The sequence below is a fragment of the Sinocyclocheilus anshuiensis genome, unplaced genomic scaffold (assembly GCF_001515605.1).
Source record: "Sinocyclocheilus anshuiensis isolate Anshui unplaced genomic scaffold, SAMN03320099.WGS_v1.1 scaffold571, whole genome shotgun sequence".
In the NCBI taxonomy this organism is placed as follows: domain Eukaryota; kingdom Metazoa; phylum Chordata; class Actinopteri; order Cypriniformes; family Cyprinidae; genus Sinocyclocheilus; species Sinocyclocheilus anshuiensis.
In genome coordinates, this window is record NW_015552559.1 from 245,505 (window position 1) to 259,631 (window position 14,127).

A 14,127-nucleotide genomic window follows, 5' to 3' on the forward strand; every position below is an offset into this window, starting at 1 on the left:
GATCCGACGAATGAGCGGCAACCACATGTGACGACCCCGGGCTGGACTCTGCTTCGTCCACGGTGAAAGTTGATGTATTCCCTCAGCGAACGGCACAGATCAGCTCTAGGCATGACGAAGCGGATATCGTCCTCTTTTGGAAGACCAAACAAAGTAGTTTCACTTTCACAACGAAGCACACAGCGTCTTCACGACATGGTTGCAGCGTCAACAAAACTACAGTGAGACTAAAAGTTACGCCTTCTTTCTTTGCATGAACATTTGGGCGGCGTTATGCAAATCTTCCCACATAGTGAGGTAGATATGTGGGGGCGTGTTAGAACGAGCCGTTTTAGGTAGGTGTGGCTGACTCTGAACTTTTATAAAGAATATCTCTTTGGATTTGAGACTTTAGTCTTTGCAACTTTACAGATCTTCTTTATGCACCAAGAGCTTGTAACACTCCAAAGAGAAAGGAAAATTTGAAATCGTATCATATAACCCCTTTAAAGGACCACTGGGCATTTATGGTGTGAGCTTTCCCATCAGGACCCTAAAAAGAGATTTTCTTCATGATTTACGTGAACGTAAAAAGAAACATTTACGTTTCTCTTTGCTACAACTCACAAACTTTAGACTTTTTCTCTTTGCCTCATAAACCCCTAAAATTACTATTGAAAGCTGAGTTATAGTGAATCAGTAATACATCTGCAGGGATTTCAGTAGTTTGGCATGCCTGGAGTGTGTGTGTGTACGTGTCCACATGAGCATGTGATCTTTGTGTGGAGCATATTCAGAGGGCAATGAAGTGTGGTGGTCAGCCATTGGAAGGGGGCTGTTTAAAAGGTATCCATGGATACTGCCTTTCAAGGACACTTTTGAACAGTAGCATTGATGTGGACAAATACTGCCGTGAGCATTTTTACACATATGCTCACTCGCCTCTTATTTATCTCTTTTATACATATAGGCCAAAATATGGTAATTCACACAGTTGCATTTATGATTCTGATATGAAATAGATTGGTTTCAGTCATTTCAAAGACGTGTGATAAAATGCTTGAACCTTCTGAAATGTGCTAGGATTAAAGACCCTGTTTATGAGTCCACTGGTTACAAACTTCAGAAGCCCTGTGGGATGTCCCAAATCTCTGGTTTGTTTTTTTTCACTCTAGTGAAACGGAGGCCCAGGTGGGAGGAGTCAAGAGCGAAGTGCAGGACTGCACAGCTTTGAACTTGTTATGCAACCAGAACTGTGTATCTTGTTTGTTGACATATATACTACCAGTTTAAACTTTTTTGATAGTTAAGATTTTTTAAATGTTTTTTAAATAAGTCTCTTATCCTTATCAAAGCTTCATTTATTTGATAACAAGTACACTAAATACAGTAATAATGTGAGATATTATTAAAATTTAAAATAACGGTTTTCTGTTATTTTAAAATGTAATTTATTTTTGTGATGGCAAAGCTGCATTTTCAGCAGTCATTATTTCAGTCTTCAGTGCGACATGATTTTTCAGAAATCATTCTAATATGCTGATTTGGTAACATATAATCAATGCTTAAAAACAGTTTTACTGCTTAATATTTTTGTGGAAACTGTGATACATTACCATTCAAATGTTTTGGGTAAGTATGATTTAAAAAATAAATTAATACATTTATTCAGCATTTTTAATAAAAGTTTTGAATTGATCAAAAATGTTTTCTGTTTCAAATAAATGCTGTTCTTTTGAAATGTCTATTTCATCAAATAATCCTGAAAAAAAATGCATCACAGTTTTTACAAAAACATTAAGCAGCACAACTGTTTTCAGCATTGATAATAATATTAAGAATTTTTTTTGAGTACCAAATCAGCGTATTAGAATGATTTCTGTAGAATAATGTTACACTGAAGACAAAAGCTGCTGAAAATTCAGCTTTGCCAACACAGAAATAAACGTCATTTTATAATTTATTAAAAATTAAAACAGTTATTTTAGATTGTAATAATATTTCACAATATTACTGAAAATATTTCTGAAAATAAATGCAGCCTTGCTGAGCATGATACTTCTTTCAAAAACACACACAAAAAAATTCTTAATTATTCCAAACTTTGGTTTGGAATGTAATCCCATGCATGAAGAAAAGAAACATTTGTTGGTGCCTGATTATGTGTACATGGGAAAACTCATTCTAGGTTGCGTGCATTCTTTCTGTGTGTGTTTTTGTGTGTATGGCAGCAAGGGGGGTGTTGATTTATGTGTGAGTTCTCTCATTGAGTTGAACAGAGCAGTAAGAGGCTCTGGTCTCAGCAGCCCCTCATCTGAGCCCCATCTCTCCGCTCCATTTGCATTCACTGGCTAAAACTGGCTGGCAGGGCAACACTCTCAACTTTCTGTTCCAGGCTTTGAAGCGTTCCAAAAGTTTTTTATTGACTTGGAGTGGAGGGGACAGAGAGAGAGAGAGAGAGAGAGAGAGGAGAGAGGAGAGAGGAGAGGAACAAGAGGAAGAAGACAAAGATAAAGTACAACTAAAACCTTAGACTTCCACAGGAACGGGAACAGGTGGGCCAAGCTGAAATAAACGGTGTCTCGAAGCTGGAGGCAGGTGAGTGGGAAGCAGAGATTAAGATAAAGAGGGCTGGAGAGATAAGATGAATGAATGGAGGAAAGGAAGTGAGGCTCAGAATGAAGTTGAGGAAAAGAGGTTGAGGGAGGGGTTGGTGTGTTTCAAACTTTTTTATGAATCATTGCCTTCACGCATTATCCCCGCAATGCATCCTCTTTATTGCTCTGTGTTCCCGTGGCTGTTTACGTAATACAGTGAAAGTGCTTTATATTCATTATGCGTGTGGGTTTTCAAGAGGGAGCAGTTTGATTGCGCTCTATTTCTTTATTGTTAACCAAAAATATACTTTTTTCCCCTGGATACCGAGATATTGGTAGTTATTAGTGAAATGTAGCACTGGGAGCTCATAGGTCTTGTATGATGATTTTATCAGTGCAAAGAAAAAAAATGTTTTTAGCACACTTTCGTGTTATTGAAGCACCTTCAAGACCCTGCTCTTTCTAAATTGTGAAAAAAAGGGTATTTTTCAAAAGTTTGAGCGTAAAACACAGCGGGTTGTGGTTATGTCACTGTAAAGCCATTGTTTTATGGTCCATATGTTTTCTCAGCTGTGCCTAAATATGGACATTTTTATGTAAATGTATTAAATGAAACAAGACACTAAAAGTAAATCTTCAGTCTGGCACTTTTTATGTTAGCAAAATATTGGGGAGAATATAAACATGTTGTTATCATTAGTTAGTTTTGGTAAAACTGTGTATAATATTAAAATTTCTGACTGATACTGTTAAGCACAACACAATATACTGTATAAAAAAAAATTTGATTTGCTATTTAACAGTGCTAAATTACTAACATATTTTAACACTGTTAGATTTACATTGATGCATTTGGCAGGTGCTTTTATCCGAAGTGTTGCATTCAAAGTACATTTTATCAGTTCATGCATTCCCCGGGAATACACAAGACATGTTTATGATTGAATGACCTTCAAATGCTCTGAAAGAAGTAACCGGTATAATGTGTTGCATTCCATTTACAGGCCTTGGGGAACTGAGGTAAGTTTAAGTGTCATTAAAAGGATCATATGGCAATCTGTCAATAGTGCATAAGCCATATTCTTTACTTCCTTCTCTAAATGTTTACATTCGGTGCATTTTTTTCTCACCTAGTCAATATATGTGATTTATATGAATTGGATCTCTAGGGGTCATGGATATCAGGATGCAACGAGAGGAGGCATCAGCTCAGGAAGTGTTCAGCTATGCCCAGATGTCCACCCTGGAGCGAAAGAGTGGGGTAGGAACGCTGAGTCGGCATCTGGATCGGGAGAGGTTGGAGAGAGACAGTTACACGGTGGATGTCAGGGCCAGTGACCTGCAGTTGAATCAGCCTGGGCCGTTACATCCCTGCTTTAGCTACAGAGTCTGGCTTTACAGCGTCGTTATAGGGGTAAGAGCTTTGGCTCAGCAGATTTTCACTCCTGTAGCTAAGAGATTTAAAAGAAAAATGAAAATTTGCTAAAAATGTACTCACTCTCAGGTCATCCAAGATGTAGACGAGTTTGTTTCTTTATCAGAGCAGATTTAGCATTGCATTATTTGCTCACCAATGGATCCTCTGCAGTGAATGGGTTCCGTCATAAAGAGAGTTCAAACAGTTGATAAATACATCACAATAATCCACAAGTATTCCACATGACTGCAGTCCATCAATTAATGTCTTGTGAAGTGAACAGCATGCATGTTTGTAACAAACAAATTCATGTTTTTGACTTCAAACTGTTGCTTATGGCTAAAATACGAGACCTTTGTTCATAATATTGCTTTTTCAAGTGAAAATCAGCAGAGAAATATGCACGGATCAGGCACATTTGTGAGTGAAAACAGTCCATGTTGGTGGATTTTGATGTGAGAGGACAACAGGAAGTGTTATTATGGATTATGGATTGGTATTTCGGCCAGAAGCAACAGTTTCAAGTTAAAACCACCTTAATGATATATTTGTTTCTCGCATGCAGCTTTTTACTTCATAAGACGTTAATTGATGGATTACTTGTGGATTATTTCAATGTTTTGATCTCTCATTCTGACGGCACTCCAGAGGATCCATTGGTGAGCAAGAGATGTAATGCTACATTTTTCAAAATCTGTTCTAATGAAGAAACTAATCTACATCTTGGATGGCCTGAGGGGTGAGTCAGTTTTCAATTTTGAGTCAAATATTCCTTTAACACACTGATTTTCTGAGGGTCTGGGTGTGTTCATCTGTATTTGACCCCCAGAGCAGCTTGCTGATAGCAGCAACTTTCTCCCTCTACATGGGTAATGTGTTTCCAGGTGCAATGGACTACCTGCGTTGTACTGCTGGATCTGTGAGTGTTTGTCCTGAAGGACTCATATGCTCATGGATGAGGCCACTGGTCAGTTTGACACTCGTATGTTTTGCTTCTGGTTTGTAGAGTATACCAGCTGCAGTGGTGAGCTTCGCTATTGCCAAGAACAGACAAGTTGCAGTAAGTGAAAGGATATTTTTCAATAAATACAGAGAAATCAACTGTGTCTAGTAGTTTAATCATGGAGAGTATCTATCTAAAACTGGTGGTGCTTAACTATAGTTTTCAGTAGCTCAACTGTATTAAAAAACTAGCTTTTGAAAAGCTAAAGTAAAAAATGTAAAAAGCTACTTTTTTACAAATACATAACCTACATTATGTTTACAGGTTTCAGACTTTCAGATGGTCTACGTGTCGTCCTTTGCTGTGACAACCACGTGTCTGGTGTGGTTCGGATGTAAACTCGCCATTAGTCCCTCAGCCATCAATGTGAGAACATCACAAGTCTAATACCCTAAAATGTTTGTCAGTGATCTTAAAAATGTCCTTCATGTGGTTGTCAGACTCTGGGCCAGGTTTTGTGTGTGTCTTTGCTCCCTATGTGCTCCGTCTTCCAGTTTCTCTGTCTCGTGTTTTGAATTCTTTGTTCCCAGGTGTTTCCTATGTTGATTGTCTTATTATTTCCAGGTGTCCCTTGTCTTCCCCTCATCAGTTCCTGTGTATTTAAAGTGTGTTCTAGTTCTTGTCCTTTGTCAGTCGTTGAACGTCATCCTGATGTGTCGAGTCCTGTGATCCCCAGCCTTTGTTAATAAAACCCTTTTGATTTATTCTACTCCGTGTCTCCTCGCTCCTTCGTTCCCGTGTTCCTCGTGTGTGTGCACCGTGACAGTGGTAACATCAAAATTAAATAGTCTAGTGTATTATATAATATGACAATAGAAAAGCATAGATCTGATCGAAGTAATATGGTCATTTATAAGTAAATACACTGCATGCTTATACACTTGCTTGTACACAATGCTCAGACACTAAGCTATAATGTGCATGTAAAACATCTATACTATTAAAACAGTTACTGCTGTCTGTCGTCTTAAAGATCAACTTTAACCTGCTCCTGCTTATTGTGCTGGAAGTGCTCACGGCCAGTACTGTTATCCTGTCAGCACGCTCAGCGGACGACTGCTGCAGTCATGCAAAGGTGTGTGTGTGAGAGAGTGTACCATTTATGTGTATAGACTGCCTGCAATATTACAATTATTTTGGCAGATGTCAGGAAATAAATATACGTATATAATAACAAATAATTATCTTAGATCTTTCATAATGAATTTTGAGTGTTTGGTGGAAATTGAGATTTCTAATTTAATTTGTACATTTTTGCCTTTATCTAAAAAATCTTAATGCAAAATATGCTTGTCATTTTTTATAGCTTTAATTTATTATTTTAATTTTAATTTCAATAGTTACAGTACTTAAGCTTATTTAGTTTAGTTAGTTGCCAAGGACAAATTCTAATTCTAATTTAGAGTTTTCTATCTAATATTTATATATTAGTTTATTTCAGATTTATTTCCATTTGCAAAATAATTGCATAATGCTTTTATGCTGAGTCCCAGCCAGCAGGATTTTATCACCATGTGATATATCTATAACTAAATGTATTTGTCTCTAGCTTATATGATTTACATTTTATATGTTCTCCCTTGTGCTCATGTCTCTCTGCTCTTTTTCTTTTCCTCATTGCTATCATCCATCTCATTCCTCCAGCCAGTGTCTGATGGCCCTGTGGTTGTGACCCCAGCTTCGTTCCCCACTCGTCTTCTCAAGGCTTACGCCGTGAGTTGCCTACAAATGAGATTGTGTGTATGCACTGTATATCAGCACGATTTTTACTGTAGATCTGCCGCTCTTTCTCTGCTGCAGGTAATTGAGGTTATAGTGGGCATCTCCGCTGTATTTGGAGGAATTATTTCTCTGAATTTGGGTGCTCTCCTCCCAGAGCCATATCTTTCTGTCACTTTCTTCTGGATTCTGGTAGCTGTGAGTTCAGTTTATTATATCAGTCCAATTCAGATTGTAAATTATTCAGAGTGATTAACTATCATTGCTTGTGTGTGTGATACCTCTGCAGTGTTTCCCCAGTGCCATTGCCAGCCATGTGGTGGCAGAATATCCCAGCAAGAGTCTGGTGAGTCACCATCAGGGTCTCTCCAGCAATAAAGCAGTGCAATCGAACGTCCCTAGAGGACATTCAGCATTCTCATTCATTGAACTGTCTGTCTGCCTTCTCTATAGAGTGATTCTCTCTAAAGACTGTCTCTCGCCTTCTTTTTTTTTCTCTTTCTTTCCGCCTCTCAATTTTACTGCTGTAGGTGGAAATGCTGATTGCTATAAGTAGTGTGACCTCACCACTTCTTTTCTCAGCTTCTGGATTTTTGTCCTATAGCGTGATTAATTTTATTGAGATCTATCTGCATGAAGTGCCATTAGCAAAGGTGAGTCATTTCTGTGCACCCCACCAATCAAATCAGATTAGTTCCAATATGTCAGATTTGGACATTTTTTGACCCCTTAAAGGGATCGCACACCCAAAAATTAGAATTTTCTGATCCTCATGCGGTGTTGTTATTGTTAACCAAAACTAAAACAATTAAAAAACATTTTCAGACGTTTAAATAAAGCTGAACTAAAATATTAATATTAATGAAAAACTTAAACTTAAAAAACTGAAACGAAAAGTTAGATATTGAAGCTTAAACGAAATGTTAGAAATTGAAATATTTGTTATGAATATGTTGAAGTACAGAAATGAAACCTACTGAAATAAAAACTAATTAAAGCTATATAGAAAAAACCTAAAAACTAAAAATAAAAGTTAATTCAAAATATTAATAAATACAATAATAGCATATAAAAATACTGAGTTGAATAATGACTGTTGTCTTTTTGGATCTGCTTTGCAGCTGAAATTTATGAAATCTGTTTCATAATTAAAACTATTGTATGATTTCACAAGGCCTTTAGTGCTTTCATAATATTATTTTATCTTTTTTGTAGTCATTGTGAGGTGCGTGAATTGAATTTGTGCGTGAGCTTTCTTTTTCAAAGTTGTAGTAATATTGGTATGTGTTTTTGTCATTTAAAAAAAAAATGTTTAAGAATTTTATCTAGCATTAATTTATTTTAGTCATTTTAGTACTTCATCTTGTTTCAGTTAGTTGCCAAGGCAACATTTCTCATTTTCATTTAATATTTTTTTTTTATTATTTTTAGTTTATTGTCTAATATTTAAATTTTATTTCAGCTTTATTTCAATTACCAAAAACAATTCTTTAGTTAACAATTGCAACACTGCTGAATCACTTCCAAAGAACAAAAATAACTTCATACATGTTTTGAACGACATTTCATTTTTAGGTGAACTATCCCTACATTTTTAACTTTAAACCCATCTTGAAGGATGTTCAAAACGTATTAATTTTGTGAATGTATGTTGCGCGTGCAGCAGTCGTATGACATACTGCTGCTTGTCCTGATGGGGCTGCTGCTGGTGCAGGCGGTACTAACATTAGCCACCATAGTAAAGTGTGCTTCCTACAAGAGCCAGCTGCGCACTGAATGGGACACACTACACAAAAAACACTCTGAGGTAAAAATACAAACCTACACCCTATGAAATGACTGACAAGTCAATTTAAGAGTACAGGAAGTGTGTTGTACTGTGTGTGTTTTGTATGACTGTGCACAAGATGTTAGCCATGAGAGACTAATAAATGAAAAACTGTATTGTACAGTGCCAAATGTAGCATGAAAGACAGTCACAGTGGAATGGCAGTTGTTACACCGCTGTGATTTCATCACAACGCACATGGAGGATGTTGTGATTAACAAAGGAAGACCTCAAGGTGACTATTGGGTCATTTCTTTTCTATCATCTCATTCTTTTCTTACAGCAACAAACGCTAAATGGCACACTAAGGGATTTTGACAGAGAGAAGGCATGGAAAGCAGTGGTGGTCCAAATGGCCCAGTGACCAAAGATACAGGCATCAGAAGGAAAAAACTGAGAGAAAGAAAGTGAAGGTACAAATATGGAGTATGATAATGTCAGTTGGAAAATAATCATCATGAAACTTCTGTCATAGTTGTCAGCTGACCTGTCATATTAATGAACAGTACACTACCGTTCAAAATTTTGGGGTTAAGATATTAAACTTAAAAAAAACCAAAAAACTTTTAAATACTTTTATTTAGCAAAGGCGCACTAAACTGATCAAAAGTGAAAGAAAGACTTTCACATTGTTACAAAAATGGTACAAATAAAAGCTGTTTTTTAACTTCCTTTTTATCAAAGAAACCTGAAAAAATTTCTCAACATTGATGATAATAATAAGAAATGTTTCTTGAGCACCAAATCAGCATATTAAAATGATTTCTGAAGGATCATGTGATGCTGAAGACTGGAGTAATGATGCTATATATATATATAAATAAAAGAAAACTGTTATTTTGAACTGTAATAACATTCATAATATTGCTGATTTTACTGTATTTTTAAGCAAATAAATGCAGCTTTGCTGAGCATGAGAGTTCTTTCAAAAATATTTTCAAGTCAACTGACCCCAGACTTTTGAACGTTATAGTGTATGTCTGTCAAAGATATTACTGAATGATAATTTAGTAAGAAAAAGTACCAACAAGTCAAAATGTGTGGTTGTTTTTGAAAGTCTTTTGTAAAGATCCTAAAACTTGTGTCACAATCATGAATATAGAAATTAGAATCATATGTGATGAGTGAATGGCTGAGCAAATTTATATGCAAATAAATGGTGAACACACCATGCATGTACAATCTACAGCACTTGTAATGCATTATCTAGAAAACCCACATGTCAGAAGCTAGAAGAGTAGGGGACCTAATATATGATGCTTTCAATAATTCTAACACTTTAATGGACCATATTACTGTTCAGTGCCTTGCTACATGCAACCATTTTTACTTTGTTAGATTGTATTTTTGTATAAATATATGCATCTTGTTATGTCATTGTAGATCAATAAAATTTTAAAGATCGTTTACGTGAAATGTGAATGACTTATTCCAGAAAGTGACCCAACAGCTCAGTATGTTTGCTCATGGTTTAGAAGAATGCTGGCAACCAAACCATTTTGGTGACCTTAAATTGTATGGACAGTGATAGTGAGTAAATGATGAGAGAATTTTCATTTTTTGGGGTGAATTAATTAATTAATTAATTAGCACGTAAGCTGTATATTTTGCTATAAAATAAAAAGCAGCTTATAATATGACAAAAAAGCTACTGCAGTGTAACCTAAACATCTTTACAGATTTCAGTCACCCTACAGTAACATTAACAAATACATAAGATAAATAGAATAGAATCTTGTGCAAGAAATACTGTATTTTAATGCACAACAACATACAGCACAATGCAAAACAAAACTGATTATACAGTAAATAAAGGACAGCAGTAGACCATACGAGGGAAAAAGTTGAATCTAATACATATCTTTATGATTTCATAATGTCTCCTTTTAGTTATTAAGCCAGATGTATCGCTTGCGTTTCCACACAAGCACACTAGCAATATATTATAACGTCTCGTGTAAGGCAAACAAGCAACGACAATGTATCTCCTTGAAGGTCTGTGTGGAGATGATGGTGTAAACCGGAGAAGTGTGCGAGGTTTGTCAGGGGAGGGTGAGAGGGATGGCAAGAAGCGGAACAAACCGGTGTGTGTGCCCGGATACACGCTGAAACGGCTCGCCCGCACTGCAGATTAACTCTTCAGACGCCGGGGATGCTCAACACTAAAGCACAAGTCACAGCATCCGCGTCCTTTGTTTTTTTGGGGGGGGATCTGTTGGACGTTGTGAGGAGATCTTTCCTGGTGTTGATGATTTGAGCATAGGATTCGGGCTCTGCGTGTTCCTCAGTATAATCGAGTAATCTGACAGGTATGTGACATCAGATGAGAGTCAATGCAACCCAGTCCTCTCCGTCTCTCTTTCACTCATGTCGTATATAGTATCATGTATTTTATCATATCTATGTCTTAAGCCGCTATGTGTCATCCTAGCCAGATGATCCAGTGACGGACAGCTCCTCGACTGAGCGTAAGTGATGTGCACCGCAAGACCTTTAATGCTCCTAAACATTCACTGTCAGAATGTCAATATGTCGGACAGTGTCGTTATACAGCATCGTCGATAAACCTAGATTATATCTAAGGCTGTTTTGCGTTAAAAGATACTAGCCTACTGCATACTGTTGCATTAAGTTTGCATGACACATTTCTAATCACTATCAACTTGTTTGATCAAACCTGCTGTGAAAGGAGTTTTTCTAGTTTCTCTTAGAGGATCTAAACTGTCTCTAACTAGGCCAAAGTGACAAATACAAGTTAACACTATGCCTAACATAAGCAATTTTTAATAGAATAGTTTCTTATATCAGCACATATTGTCTTCAAGATTGGCAGCACCAATTGTAATAATTTAAGATCGAAATATTGAAAAACATATATCAGTCAACCACGAATCGGAATATTGACCTCATTGTCTATATATATGTAACAGAGTGCAATATATTTTATTTACCATATGAATTATACTCAACCAGTCTAGGTTACCAGTGTTGGGGGTAATATATTACAAGTAATATAGAAGTTACGTAATCCGATTACTTTTTTCAAGTAACTAGTAAAGTAACGCATTACTTTTTAGTTTACAAGAGAATATCTGAAGTAACGTAGCGCATTACTTTCCATAAAAAAGTAACGAAGTAACGTAATTAGTTACTTTTTTATGGAGTAATGCATTACTTTTAAAAGTAACTTTCCCCAGCACTGATGGTTGCAGATTTTTTTTTTCAACAAAATTGAAAAAAAAAAAAGAAAGAAAATTAAATTTTTTAAACTTCAATGCAGATGGAGTCAACTAGATTTGTCCAATGAAATATACAAAGATATTTAACCCTGCATTTATGTTACAGGCTGTATATATATTAAACTTAATTAAATATTTATTATTTATTTTTTTAAATCAAAACAATATAAATATGTTAATAAAAACCTATATTAATATTTTGTTTATTTACATAAATAAAACCAAGTCAATCACAAACACACCAAATTTTTATGTCAGAACAATTCATTACCCACTATGGCACAGCTCTGACGATAAAGACATTGTTTAGTGTACATTAAAGATGAACATAAAACATCTATAGTGCATTCAGTTGAAAAACTGATATACTTCATCACAAAAATAAAGTTAACTTACAAACGTGGGGTTCTTGCCATTTTTGTTCTTTCCATTTGTTAGAAAGCTACTCCTTATTGATTTCTTGAGCTCAAAGTGAGATATATTGATTTTCGAAATGTACGACAGCTATTTTCTATTTTCTGTGTTTTTATACCGTGGGCAAAGACACTGCAACATATCAAGCTTCCATGTAGTTCAGAAATAATGCCGTAAAACTTTCTAATGAGTTAAAGAACAACAGTGTACAATCTCTGCACTCTAATCTGGACTATCTAAGCCTCTAGTAGGATGTCATTGTGTTTTTTTGTCCTTGTCACTAGTGCACGCTCTCAAAGGACTCTGCAGATAGGCACACTCCACTGGTTACTGAATTAAAGGAACCTGCACTTTCATAGAGCCTGAACATGCAGAATCAAATGCAATTTACTTTCACAGATTACAGTAGCTTTACTTTTTCTTGATAATCTGTATCCGTTCACTTACAGGTTTTTGCAGAAGTGGAATAGATATGATGAGAAAGTCATCCCAGCTGTCAATATAAGCAGCAAATCAACTCTGATTTTCCTCTCTTCAATCTACCTCTGACAAGATCAGCCATCAATAACCCATCAACTCAGGCTGACCACAAAGCTTCCTTTGTGACTCTTAGAAGATCCACTTTCATCCTTCAAGTCAACACCTCTTACATATCACTCATTATATTGTTGCAGGGAAAAGCCCTCAGCCAATCCAGTGGCTGGCGGGTTGGGTGAAGGAGGAGGAGCTTCAAGTCCCATCAGGAGTGTTGTGAGGTTAGTGGCGAGCGGGCTGCTGGTGCCGAATGCAGAACATCTTCGAGCAGAACTTGGACATGGCCACGGCTCTGCTTGCGGGTGAGAAGCTGAAGGAGTTGATCCTGCCGGGTTCCACACAGGATGAGAAGGCCGGTGTGCTGGCGGGTCTCATGGTGCAGCTCAAACTAGAGTTGCCCTTTGACCGTGTTGTGACTATAGGAACTGTCATCATCCCTATACTGCTGGTCACATTAGTTTTCACAAGGAACTTTGCAGGTTAGTGGCATTACGCAGCATTATGGACAAATGAACACCTTATGGTTTGCAGTGAGAAAGAATTTTGAATGCCATTCATTTTTAATAAGAGATGATTATTTCCGAGGACGTGAGGAATAGGAGAGCTTAACTTTATGCAAATGAGCAGCGATATGGTGATAGTAAGCAAAAATCTGAGTAAATTATTCAATCACGTGACTTTCTGATGCACATCTAGGGATTTATTTGGTACATGCATTTCCATTAGTTTGTGCACTTCTTACCAATTTAAAACATTATCTACCTCAAATAGAACAGGATTATAGTTAACTAAAACTAAAATTGAAGCTAATACTAAAACCACAAAAAAATGTAATAAAACTTAAATAAAATATAAAAATATATCAAATATAAAAACACTTATTAAAAACAATATTTCAACAACATTTCTCATTTTCATTTTGTTTTATTTGATACTGAAATGGTACTAAAATAACTAAAACTAGAACTGAAATAAAATGAGATAAAAACTGTATAGACATTTTTTTTTAATTATAAAAATGACAAAGAACGCAACACAAATGACTAAAACTTAAACTAAAATTAAAATGAAAACAGAAAATATAAAAATAAAAACTAATCTCACTTATACTAAAATAACACTGGCCTAAATGTTTTAATGTACATATTCACATTTTTATCACATCATCTTGATTTTTCCATTCAGCATTCTTTATGCAAAATTCTAACATTTTCATAAAAATGTGTGGATGTAAACATGTTTAGAGAAAACACCCTTTATACATATGAAAAATTGATGACATGGCATAAAATGTTAAATCTGAAATATTACACAACATGAATGGCACTGCTGATAGAGTGCCAGATTTAAGTTTTATTAAGTTGAGCCATTATTAACCGCTCTATGGGACTTTCTAT

The 14,127-nt window shown here is 35.9% G+C and overlaps 2 protein-coding genes across 3 annotated transcripts in view; both read left to right on the forward strand.

Moving 5' to 3' along the window:
• The first annotated feature begins 2,283 nt into the window (after positions 1–2,283).
• Positions 2,284–9,068, forward strand: LOC107664680 (membrane protein MLC1-like). Of its 2 annotated transcripts, XM_016455322.1 has the most exons (13): positions 2,284–2,577; positions 3,581–3,596; positions 3,746–3,990; positions 4,823–4,912; positions 5,000–5,053; positions 5,261–5,362; positions 5,970–6,071; positions 6,641–6,709; positions 6,797–6,913; positions 7,005–7,061; positions 7,246–7,368; positions 8,379–8,522; positions 8,827–9,068. In XM_016455322.1, exons 3-13 carry the CDS (start codon positions 3,751–3,753, stop codon positions 8,905–8,907), a joined length of 1,179 nt encoding a protein of 392 aa, XP_016310808.1. In that variant the 5' UTR covers positions 2,284–2,577; positions 3,581–3,596; positions 3,746–3,750; the 3' UTR covers positions 8,908–9,068. The 2 variants fall into 2 exon arrangements, with proteins under 2 accessions (XP_016310808.1, XP_016310807.1); XM_016455321.1 differs by lacking the exon at positions 3,581–3,596 and having other exon boundaries at positions 2,533–2,577.
• A 1,894-nt stretch (positions 9,069–10,962) lies between these two features.
• Positions 10,963–14,127, forward strand: part of LOC107664676 (pannexin-2-like) — a 12,269-nt gene continuing 9,104 nt past the window's right edge. Inside the window, exons 1-2 of the mRNA XM_016455316.1 lie at positions 10,963–11,011; positions 12,646–13,209. Of these exons, the coding sequence (XP_016310802.1) occupies positions 12,981–13,209 (229 nt within the window). The 5' untranslated portion in view covers positions 10,963–11,011; positions 12,646–12,980. The remainder of the gene's footprint in view (positions 11,012–12,645; positions 13,210–14,127) is intronic.